This window comes from Entamoeba invadens (assembly GCF_000330505.1).
Source record: "Entamoeba invadens IP1 unplaced genomic scaffold scaff_1105074724807, whole genome shotgun sequence".
NCBI classification, from domain to species: domain Eukaryota; phylum Evosea; order Mastigamoebida; family Endamoebidae; genus Entamoeba; species Entamoeba invadens.
In genome coordinates this window covers 123,200-136,807 of record NW_004191646.1, presented here as the reverse complement: position 1 = coordinate 136,807, position 13,608 = coordinate 123,200, and the positions used below count along the sequence as shown (strand labels likewise).

Sequence of the window (13,608 nt, the reverse complement as noted above, 5' to 3'; positions counted from 1 at the left end):
TCTATGCTTTATTATTTTTTCTTCGTTGTTTTATGATGTAATTGATTTTGAATATTCCAGACCAGTATGTTTTATGATGCAATTTGGTCTTTGTTATATTTTATAATTAATTATATTATTGTAATAAGTTGTGGTCATCTCAATAAATATTTGATCTGACTTTTCCATTGAACTGTGACTTGTTTCTGAAAAGATCAAGCAAAAAAGTGAACCTTTGTTCATCCCAACTTCAACAAAAAATTCACTTTTTTACTATAATTTATAACAATTTACCATAAAAATATACTAGAGCCGTCGTTCCAGGGTGTCTAGCTTTTTTTGAAAAAATTAAAGAAAAAAGGTCACATTTACATTACAATTGACTAAGATTTTTTTTACAAATTTTGATTTTTCCCGTCCTCGAAGGGTTAATAACTCGCCCTTTATCCAAATTTGGTGAATTCTTCCATGATGTAATTTTTTCCACTTTTTAACATAACAACATTTAAAATTCAATTGATTAAAACTACTCTCTGTGAACTACAGTGTTTGATTTGAAACAATCATACCCAATTGTAGTGACAGTTGGTATAACAATATTATTCAGACTTTTACAATCTTCAAAGCACTTGGCACCAATGGATACAACACTTGATGGTATCACTACACTGCTCAAAGTACTACATTCACGGAAAGACGCACTACCAATTGCCGTGACACTTGATGGTATTACCACACTTTTCAAATTTCTGCATCTATAAAAACACCCATCGCCAATAGCTACAACACTTGATGGTATGATAACACTGCTCAAGCAACTGCAATCATAAAAACAACAACATTCAATAGAAATGACATTTGATGGTATATTATATTGTATTAAAGTGTTTTTACCTTCGTATGTATCATTAACTGGCTTATAATTTCCTGCTGTTGGTCCATTTCCGACTGGATTAATCATGCCAACGGGGTTGATGAAAGGTGCCAGATTTGGATACATGGCATAAGTAGGGTTGGTGTTTAAATCAATAGGTAATTGGATCGTTGGTATGGCATATTCAACATAAACGAAGTCACTCTTATATTCTTTGTCGTTTATCCATTTAACACTTGGTGGTATATCAAAGCCCCCCAATGTCTCATTTCCAAATAAGCATTTAAAACCAATGACAGTGATATAGTGTGGTATATCAATACGACTTAAATTTCTACATTTTTCAAAACATTTGGCACCAATGGATACTACACTGGAAGGTATCACTACACTGCTTAAGCTACTACATTCACGGAAACTGTTATTACCAATTGAAGTGACACTAGATGGTATTATAATACTTTTCAAATCATGACAATTACTGAAACAATTGTCACCAATTGATTTAATACAAGTTGGTATGGTATTACCAAACTTTTTTCTATCATTGATGGAGTACTTTAAATTTTTGAAAATAAAATTTTGGCTTTTGTTTGCTTCAACGGTGCAGTAATCAACATTGAACCACAAAACTATCTCATAAAACTTTTTCTCGACTTTAATCTCTCGGTGGAAGTATTTGTTAATATTGTTATAATCTACATAGTCCGTATTGCATGCAAAGTTATAAAAAAATCCATTGCCAAAATTCTCTTCATTTTTGTCCCACAAGTGAAAAGTCTCGATATTTGGAAAGTAGTTAATAGTTTTGCACGTCAATGGAATTGGATTAAAGTGGAACTTCTTCATATTGCCATTGTACTTCTTACACACAAACTCAAGACGAATGAAATCTTCAATATCTTTAAAGTACTTAGAAACTACCATTCCATTATAACTGTCAAGCTTTGACATTGTGTTTATACTAGTTATCGTTTTCGATTAAATAATCGACAAATTAAATAGTTTATAGATTAGTAAAAAATATAATATAATTTATAATTTTAAATAATAATAATGTAGTTTACAAAATCAAACACATGATTTTTTTTAATAAATTTTAATCTATTTACTATTAACAATTTTCATGTTTTTTGATAAATAATGGTATTTCTCAGATTAACTACAGTAAAATAATAAAGTAGTTAATATTAAAATTAATGCAGTCAATTGAATACAGTCAAACCTCTATCGAATAGCATCTCTATCGAGTGGTACCTTTATCGAATGGGATTTTTAGCCAATTAAAATTGGATACCGCTCGATAAAGAACTGTTTTTTATATGTTTTTATTTTAATATTTCGGGAAAAATAGATTTTTTTTCTTTGGATTTGTGGTAAAATGTTTTTTAATTTCATTTTATAATAACACTAAGACAAAAAAATAATAAACAAATAAACAAGTTTATTAAATGGTAAAAAAAGTATTAAATATTTTAATTTTTAAAAGTGAATTAACAATTATAAAACGTGTTCTAAACAACACATTTGTATAAATTCCATTTGTATAATAAATTTAATTAAAATTGTCAATTAGTTTTGGCTTGGTGTTAAATCGTTCAATTCACAAAATTCTATATATTTAGTGGTAGTATCCTTTACTTCTTCTTCTTTTGTTTGAACTTGTTCTTTGAGATATTCCAATTCCATCATTTGTTTGACAAGTGATGTTTCCATTTCAATTTTTCGTTGTATTACTTCACCACTGTTAGGTATTTCATCTCTTACTACATCAACGTCTTCTTCAATCAAGTCTTCAATATGATAGCCCAATGTATCAATTTGGTCAAATACATTTTCTCCTTGATACAAAGCATGTCTCCAACAATTGATTATTGTTTGAGATGTAACATCTTGATACCAACAAGCGGTTAATAATTTAATTGCATCTCCAACATTGAGTTTTAGTCCAGTGTAAATTTTATTCGCAGATACAACTTCGCTTATTGCTCTGGTGTATTCGGAAATAATTTTCCTTTTATATGCACATTTTAACGAATGAATGATTCCAGCATCACACGGTTGAAACACCGATGTTGTATTTTTTGGAAGAAATTCCAACCTGATGTGTTTAAGAATCAACTCATATTCATGATATCGAGTACTTTTTATACCTTTATAGACATGTCTTGGTTTTCTTTATAAAACCCAAGACTTAACGTCAGTTTATGACTCGGAGCGTTGTCTACAATAAGAAGAATACATCGGCCACTAATGGTTAGTCTGTCTTCCCATTCAATTAACCAATCATGGAAATGCTCAGTGTCCATCCAAGCGTTTTCTTGTGCGCTATAATACTTTTTTATGGTCTGATATTCTGGTTTGTTAAGCCACCTTGGTTCATGATATTTACCAATCACAAGCAAGTCTTCTTTGTTTCCAGCAAGTGAACAGCAAACCATTACAGTGACTCTTTCTTTGCTTTGTTTTGCTCCATGGTTGTTTGTTAAATCCGACATTGTTTTGTCTGGAAGCAATTTGAAATATAGTCCAGTTTCATCTGCGTTATAAACATTTTCTGGTTGGTATTGAGCAATGATATCAACCAGAGAATTTATTTGTGTTTGAAAATCTTGTGGATTTACTGAATTACTCTCTCCGCTGATTTTTTTGGATTTTAAATTGTATCTTGAACAAAATCCAGTAATCCAACCATTAGAAAATTTCAAGTCCTCGTAACCATTTTTCGCACAGTAACTATTGGCAAACGATTTGATGACTTCATATGTTACAGGACAATTATACCGTTTTGTTGTAATAATCATATTGTTTAGGTAATCTTCCATGTCTTGATGTTTAACTTTTCTTGATAATTTAGATGAACCAGGAATTCCCTTTTCGATCAAAGTACTTGGTATACCTTTTTTTAATAAAATTCTTAAAGATTCTCTTCCTGGTTTTTTGTTATATTTTTCTTCGGTTTTTCGAATCAGAGTGTCTACACTTTGTGTGTGATTTGTTTTAAACCATGACAAAATTGTTTTCTTTTCGTCAATGGTCAGAAAGACTTTCTTTTTGGGTGACGACATTTATGATTTTTCAGTTTTTTCAGTTAATTTTTAAATGCAAAAATGCTTTTATAGTTAAAACGTGTATATATTTTTTTTTCTTATGTAGAGTCATTCTCCAAACGTTGTCCTTTCTTCAAACGTTGTCCCTTTTGCAAAAAAATACACAAAATATTCTTTAAAAAATTGGGAATTAGGTAATAAATCATAAAAACGGTAAAAAAACTGAAACAATGATTTTCTGGCGTTTCGAAAAATTTCCCGATATATTCCAGTTATTTATATCTAAAAACTGAGGGACAACGTTGGAGAAAGGACAACGTTTAGAGAATGACTCTATTTATATTTTATATAACCTATTTTTGAAAAAAAAATAAAAAATGTTTTATTGTGTCAAAAAAGTCAAATAATAAAAATAGAAAAACCCACTCGATAAAGGTAAAATTTCCTGAAATTACCACTCGATAGAGGTTTGACTGTATTTGAGTTAAGGTTGTTTTTAGCACATTTATAAATTTTTCATATCATCACTGTCTACAAAATAAAAACATTTTAAAGTTATTTATCTGGATTTATTTAATATTTTTTAGATCACATATACTAAATTATCTTAATAAAAAAGTTTGAACAATACATTCAATGGTTTCATTTTTTTACATCTAACATAATTTTAACATATTTTGTCGTATTAAAAAAACTATTTGAAACAAAAATTATCATTAATTAAATGCCCATTTTTGCTATATAAATATTTAATTTTTGAGCATCACGACAATTTAAAACATTATGTAATTAGTAATTCATCAATGTTCAATTTGATTTGCTTTGATAGCATTAACACATTAAAATTGAAAAAATTTAGAAATAACTTTATTGAATTATTGTTGTTTGTTGCATTAAGTAATAAATCATACACAAATTTTATAATTATAAAAAGTAATATTCAATATATTTAATATAATAAAATATAATATTATCTTATACAATTTTGTATAACAACAACAAAAACAAAAAACATCATTAAATGTTATTAAAATATCTTTCTATAAATTCCACACATAAATCCATAGTTGGTCTTTCTTGTGGTATAACAGCCCACATTTTAGAAATGACATTATAAATACTTTCATCCATGTTAAGTGGTTTTACTATTCTTTTTCCACTTGTGATAAAATCAGCAATACTCCACGCGAATTTGAATTCTTCTTTGGGGTATATTTCTTCCCAAATCAGACACTCAAATAATGACACGGCTAGAGAGAACACATCCGCTGGTTTTTTGTAATGTTCTTTGTTTAAAACTTCTTGTGCCATATATTTAGGTGTTCCAATTCCTTTAGTGAATGTCATGTTTGTCATCATCATGTTAATATTTCGTGATGACCCAAAATCAGTCAATTTACCACTAACTTTCTGTGTATAATCCAAATTTAAGACCAGAATATTATCAGGTTTGATATCTCTATGTAATACACCATTTTCGTGTAAATATAAAAGTCCTTTTGAAGCATCTAATATAAGTTTAACTCTCATTTTTAAATTGATTTCGTTTTTACTTTTCTTTTTAATTAAGTCTTGTAAAGATCCATATTGAGCAAATTCGGTGACCATACATATGTGATTGGTTATAAAACAAGCTCCATAGAAATGGATGATATACTCATTTCTAAATTTGTCTAACATGGAAACTTCCTTTTCAAACTCTTTGAGTTGTTCAGGTGTTTTATTAACACTTTTCATCTTCTTAATAGCAACTTTGTTATCTCTGAAAGTACCTATCATAACAACTCCAAACGACCCTTCACCAATTTGCTTTGTTTCTTGTAACTCTCTGTAATTCAATTTTGTTGTATTTTGTGTTGCACATTCAATGTGAATATTTTCTATGTACTCTTTGCACGTCTGAAGGTCCAAACCAATAACACGAATCTCTTCTTTCATTTGACATGAACACAATGGTTTTATAAACAACTCAAATTCACACGCAAACCCTCGCTTCAATGTTATAATGTTTGGTACAGTCCGAATGTCATAGTAATCACATCCTTCTACAACACTGAATTGAATTTTCATTTCATGTTTCGAAGTGTTTCCAATACAAATCAAGTCTCTTGTCTCTTCATCAACTGGTAGTAAATCATCACTATCCAAATTAAACCTTAATGTCTTTTTGTTACAACATATATTTTTATTTATACTTGACATTACAATATTCGAACGATTCATTTGGAAGACACAAATATTTAAAGTCTCAATTTTCTCTTTGTGTCGAATTATAAAAAATATGGTTATGATAATACCAACAGTAATAACTATTATTAACACAATTATAATAGTAATTGGCACACCAACAATAACTCCATAATTGACTGAATCCAGACACGTAACTCCATCATCAGATATCTTCTTATTTCTATCACATGTTGTACACTTCGAATGAGATGCAGAGAGACAGTGTTCTATCTCTGTATAATGCACACATTTTTTATTTAATAAAACGTAATCTTTTTCTTTGCATTTTTCGCAACTATTAGCATCTTCACATGAAATACAATTATCAATACATTTGTAACAAATGTGGTTCAATTCATAATATTCAGATAAACATCTAGAACAGCCAATTTCTGTTTTGTTTTCACAATTTAACATTTCTGAAAATGGAAGACACAACTTTTGAGTTGTTGAAAGTCTATAATAATTTGTGTTACATGAAAGACATGATGTTGCATCGAAACATGTTAAACACGACTTATCACAATTTTTACAATCTGAATTAAACTTGTAATACCCATCATTACAAATGGCACAGCCCCCTCCCGTTGGAAGTGTCAAATTGCATTTTACAGAAAGTTCACCGAGACTTTGACACTCCATCAAAGAATTTAAATAATAACCTTTAAGACATGAAGTACAAAGAGTTGAGTTATAACACGTTTTGCAGTTATTAACACATGGCACACACTCGCTTTCAACACCAGAAATGTCATTTGTATTAATATGATTATAATAAAACCCATTCAAACAGTGTATGCATCCTTTATTTGTTCTATCAACACATATCGTTTCAATACTACTTTTAATTTGATTTTTATAATTTGTGTGGAAATATTCAAATTGATATTTTTGATTAAAACTTGTTTCATTGATATCGTCTTGTTCAAAATTTTCTGCACAAATTCCATTTTTTAATTTATAAGAATCTAAACATTCAACACATTTTAACAAAGAAGATTGGACATGTTTACAATTATTAATATTAAGAGTTGATATAGGAAGACAAAAGTCATATTTATTTTCAGTGTTTGTTGTATCTACTTGATAATATTCATTCTTACATTGTATACAACCAACACTGGTCGATCGTATACAACCAACATTAGTTTGGTGAATACACCAATTGTTTGATATCATTAAATAATCTTTCATACATTTCATACACTTTTCGTTTGCATTTGATGAGTAACAAATAGAACAGAATTTTGTTTGACAAGATACACAAATACCATGATACAAACTATTAATTTCTATACATTTACTACAAAAATTAGTTGTTACTGTTGTGCAATTTATATCAGTTATACAAAGTGCCTTTTCAACATCCAAAATTTCTTTGTTGGCACAATTGAGGTAATTAATTTTGTTATTATTTTCTACACAAACCGAAGTGGCACCACCACATGTAGTACACGAATTAAAATAATTTAAATATTCTATGTTTTTACATTGATAATACACACCATTTCTATATATCCCAGATGTTACTTTAGTTGTACACATTTGATCTGTTGTGAGTATGTAATTGTCATTACAGTTTAAACATTGTTCTTTACTTTTTACTATTTTTAAATATTTACAATTTGGTATAGTTTTACAACAATCTGAATTAATAGAGATTTGGTCAACACAGTCACAAGAATTCAGTGAAAGTATATTTGAAGATGTACAATTAGTAGTATTTTTACATTTGTATTCAGAAAGGAAAGACCCACTTTTGCATTTGACACACATATTTATATTAATTTGTATATCACAGTTTTCAGTCATCATTTCACAACTACCATTGGTGTTTGATGACTGTATATAATAATTTGGATAATTACATAAAACACAGTTTCCTCGAGTATTAATTGTATAAGGAGCATAACACGATGTACACCTAGTTTGTATTTCGGAACCTTCACATGTCCTACAATTTGGAATTTTTTCAAAACAATTTTTACATGAAGTTGTGGTGTTTTTATAAGTACCTTCTGGACATTTTAAACAAGAATTTTCTGATTTTAAATAATACGGATTTATACAATCTAAACATTGTTGTTTTTTTGAATCACAAGAATTACAATAAAAGTTAATTGTGCTGCATTGGACACAACGGCCAGTTAGATTGGGATAATACCCACTTGAGCATTCAATGCATTTTCGTGCGAAATCAGCGGAACAAGTTTTACAATTAACATCAAAAGTATTACAAGAAATACATATTTTACTGTTGGGTTCAGTAAAAACGTAATTAGTGATGCATTCATCACAAATCCCGTTTTCTTTGTTACATTTATAATTGCAGGAATTGTCACAGACCGAGCAATGCTTTGTTTTAATATCCAAGTAATTATTTTCTTTACAAACAGAACATCCCCTTTGAGTCGTTGAACATGTCGAACAGTTGGAATCATAAGAAGAACACAAATCACATGATATAGAGCTATCATTGTTTAATGTGTATTGATTTGTTGCACATTCCGAACAATAACCAGTTGTACTACTACAGGTTTTACAAGAAGTATCACATTTTTGGCATTTAAAATCCCCGTATTGTTTTGGGTAAAAACCGGAATTACAAGTAACACATCTTCTTGACGAATCACTGCTGCAAGTTATGCAGTTTGGGTCAAATGATGCGCACGTTTCACATACTTTTTGGTCACTTGTTGAATGAACGTAATTTGATTTACATGAAGTGCAGAATCCCGTAGTCGAATCACAAATACACGTTGGCGAACAAGTAACACAATTTCCATCTGCGTCTGGATAATATCCAGTTGAACAAGTGATACATTTCCTTTGGAAATCAGTTGAACATGTTACACACTCTTTACTATAGTTTGTACAACTTTCACAAATTTTTAAATCAGTGTCTGAAAATACATAATTTGAAATACATCCGGTACAATCACCTGTCGTTGGATCACACATACCACCACATGTACTAGAACAATTAATACATTTAAAAGGATAATTATTTGATGGATAATACTTTGTTGTACATTTTTCACATTTTCTTGATTTATCTGATGCACATCTCACACAATTGTTATCAAAATCGAAGCAACTTACACAACCATTACTTGTTGATTCATCATTTACAAAATTATCTCCACATCTTGTACAATTTCCGGTTGTCCCGTCACAGAATTGACAACCTATAGAACATGCGATACATTGTCCTGTTATTTTATCGGGGTATTTATTATTAATACATGTTGTGCATATCTTTTCAAAAGAAGTACTACAAGTGAGACAATTTGTGTCATAAGTCGAACATGGTACACATGACATTTTATTGCCAGAGTAAACATGATTTTGATTACAACTTGTGCATTGGCCAGTTTTCCCATCACAACTTTTACAAGTGGAGTCGCAAGGAAGACATATATTATTGGATAAGTAATTATTTGGTTGACATTCTATACATTTTCTCGAGTAATCTGTTGCGCATTTTAAACACTTGTTATAAAAGAGTGAACATGACTGACAAGTCACTGTTTTATCATCATAAAAAACATAATTATCGAGACATCCTGTGCATATCCCTGTTGTGCCATTACACTGTCCACCACATGATTTATCACACTCTTGACATGTACCAGACGAAGATGGATATTTGCCACTTGAACATGTTTTGCAAATTTGTTTGAAGTCGGTTGTGCATTCTAAACAATTTGAATCAAATGTTGAACAACTTTGACATGTTAAAGATACCGAATTAATTGGGACATACCCCGTATTACATCCAGTACAATATCCAGTCATTGCATTGCATTTTCCACCACATGTATCATCACATTTGGTACATATTTTATTAATTCCTGGATAATATCCAGACTCACATTCATAACATAATCTATCGGAGTTTATAAAACAACTTTTGCAATTTGCATCAAAGTCTTTACAATAAACACACTCTGCACTGTTTGTAGTTTTAAATACGTAATTTTGTTTGCATTGAGTACATATTCCATTTGATTGATTACAATAAGTACAGTTTAAAGAACATAAAATACAAATACCATTTGAATTTGGGTAATAAGATGTTTTACAAACAGAACACCTTCTATTAAAGTTAGAATTGCACTTAAGACAATTTGGATCAAAAGTGTTACAACTAACACAACTTTTGCTTTGAGGTTCTGTAAATACGTAATTTTGCAAGCAAGTGGTGCATATTCCAGTGGATTGGTCGCATCCTCCATTACAAGTTGAATCACATGTTTTACATATAAATGTTCTTTCATCTGGATACATATTACTAACACCACATTTTGTACACTTTCTTGAATAATCAGAGGCACATTGTAAACAATTATTATCAAAAGTAGAACATGGTAGACAAATAGTCGAAGATGTTGTTGTTAATACATAATTCTCAATACATCCAGTGCAATACCCAGTCGTGTTCTGACACTTTCCACCACACGTTGAATCACACGATACACAATAATAATTAGTGTTTATATAACAACCCGAATTACAAGTAACACATCTTCTTGACGAATCACTGCTGCACGTTTGACAATTTGGATCAAATGATGAACATAGTTCACATGTTCTTGATTTTTGATTTTGTAAAACGTAATTTGGTTGACAAGAAGTGCAGAATCCCGTAGTCGAATCACAAATACACGTTGGCGAACAAGTAACACAATTTCCATCTGCGTCTGGATAATATTCAGTTGAACAAGTGACACATTTCCTTTGGAAATCAGTTGAACATGTTACACACTCTTTACTATAGTCACCACAAGTCTCACAAATTTTAGAATCAGTCTTTGAAAAAACGTAATTTGAAATACACCCAGTACAATCACCTGTTATGGGATCACACATACCACCACATGTAGCAGAACAAGCTTTGCAAAACCCATTCAAAACGTAATAACCACTTGAACAAGTAATACATTTTCTTTCAGTTGTAGAGCATGTTAAACATCTTTCTATTGATGTACAGAGTTCACAAGACGTTGAAAGTGTTAATTTGGGTGTGTACCCATCGGAACATCTGGTACAAATACCTGTTGAAGAAATACATTGAGTACAATATGAGTCACAATTTATGCACATTCCTGTTGATGGATTAATACGAAATCCAGTTTTACATATTTTGCATATTCTTATTCCATTGTCTTCACATGTTTCACAATTCTGATCAAAATTTTCACACAATTCACATGCATTTGAAGAAGAAACTGTCGTCAGTACATACCCAGTAATACAAGAAGTGCAAGCTCCGTTTTTGGTATCACATTTATTTAAACATGTTTCATTACAAGGAATACAGTTATTAGGATAATAAATATCGGGTCTGAACCCAATTTTACATTTAATACATTTTCTTGTAGTTACTGAACATGTGTTACAATTGTTGTCAAATTCTTGACACTTTTGACATTCAATTTGTTCTAAAATATATTTTGTATAATTATTTGCACATGTGTTGCATTTTCCATTCACTGTATTGCACTCTCCTGTTACACAAGAGCTGTGGCATAAAACACATTTCCCATCTATTCCAGGATAATAATTTCTATTACATTTATAACAACTTCTTTCATTTTGAATACAACTTTCGCAATTTATATCAAATGAAGAACATGATACGCATTGACTGGAATTTGTTAGACTCTTGACATAATTTTCATTGCATGTTAAACAAGCACCAGTTTTATTGAGACAACTTTGACTGCAAGTTGGATCACATTTTGTACAAGTAGTGCCATTCAGATAATACCCATCAACACATCGTTCACAACCTTTTAAATTAGTACACACTAAACAATTTGTTGGGCATGGAAGACAAGTCGGTCCAGTTGTGTTTCCTGCGTCATAGAAATCTGTTTTGCAAATTTTACAACGTGCAGAAGTTGATGAACACGTTTCACAATTAGAAAAATCGTTACAAGGTCTACATGTAGTACTGTTGATTAAAGAAAAATTTGAAAAACACGTTTGACATTTGGTACGATCAGTAAAATAGCAAGTTTCACAATTATTAACAGAACAATAAGCGCCTATAGTTTTTATTGTATGTTTTGTTGTGTTTTTAAATTGTTTTGAATATAAATCAAAACATTTTTCATTAACTTTTTGAACGTGGAAATTATTGGAATAAAAAACCAATTCTGTTTCATTAAAATCCACATTAAGATATCTCAAATTTTCATCACAATTAAATTTAAATTGTTTAATATCTTTACAAATAATGTAAACATTTGAAGTATTTCTAATATACATTACATCTATATTAATAGTAAATATTGTGTTAACACACTTCGTGTTTAAAGTCGTTGTGTTACATTGAATTATCTCTTTTCCAATTTGACACCACATTAAAGAAGCGGATAATTGTATAATTAACCAAAGAATTATGGTGACATATTTAAATAGCATGAATTTGTATTTTTGTTCATTATATAATCAATTGAAATAATCACTAATTTGAAAAACAATTGATTATGTGTTATTATATTCAAAAATAATAGTTAACTTATAATGTTTTAATTATTTATCTTGTCAAGTATTGATAAATATTATTCAAATATTTATTAAAAAATAAAGAGAGTTTTGTTGTTTTTCGATTTTTTTAGATTTGAAATTATTTGAATTAAGAAAATAATTAAAAAATAGATTTATTAATAATATTCAATAATTAAAACAATGTGGTTGTTTAAGTTATAACAAAACTATAAAAATTGATAATTATAATAAATATATTTTTATAGTTTAAAGATAAACATCACAATTTAAACAAGTAAGTTGTTTTGAATTTCGTATAAATCATTTAAATAACATGAAAACAAATATTTAGTAAATATTTTTATAATACAAAAACAAATTTAAATAATTTTTATTTGAACATTATAACACAATAATCACATAATCAATATAAATAGTGTTGATTATAATCAACATTAGCATCACTACTTTGAATTTACAAGTAAAATACAACAAGAGTCTTTCTCTAAACGTTGTCCTTTCTCTAACCTTGTCCCCGGTATTTAGATATTAATAACTGAAATATATCGGGAAAACCCTCGAAACACTAGAAAATCATTGTTTATTTTTTTACTATTTTTTATGACTTATTACCTAACTCCCAACATTTTAAAGAATATTTTGTGTGTTTTTTGCAAAAAAATACAACTTTTGAAAACTAACTCTTGTTGTTTTTTGAAAAGTTTTAAATTTTATATTTTTACAATTCAATGAAAATAACCAAAAATCTATAAAATAGTTACATGAACTCACAATTATTATTTCCTCTTTCAGTGATTCGTGTAATATCGACTCATTGTGATATACATACTTTTCTTAACATTACATAAACATGTGTTTTATATTCTTAATTAATTGTTGAAAACACAATTTACTCAATAATCTTCAATAAAGATTTAATAAATCGCGAAGCTTGCATTTCATTTTTGACTACCAAAA

The 13,608-nt window shown here is 29.2% G+C and overlaps 2 protein-coding genes across 2 annotated transcripts; both read right to left on the bottom strand.

Annotated features, from left to right (window-relative positions):
• Positions 1-505: 505 nt before the first annotated feature.
• Positions 506-1,807, bottom strand: EIN_440890 (hypothetical protein; the record flags this gene model as incomplete). The annotated part of the gene is made up of 2 exons (XM_004183203.1): positions 506-1,295; positions 1,389-1,807. 2 exons carry the CDS (start codon positions 1,805-1,807, stop codon positions 506-508), a joined length of 1,209 nt encoding a protein of 402 aa, XP_004183251.1.
• A 3,113-nt stretch (positions 1,808-4,920) lies between these two features.
• Positions 4,921-12,564, bottom strand: EIN_440880 (protein serine/threonine kinase, putative; the record flags this gene model as incomplete). The annotated part of the gene is made up of 1 exon (XM_004183202.1): positions 4,921-12,564. One exon carries the CDS (start codon positions 12,562-12,564, stop codon positions 4,921-4,923), a length of 7,644 nt encoding a protein of 2,547 aa, XP_004183250.1.
• Positions 12,565-13,608: the final 1,044 nt, after the last annotated feature.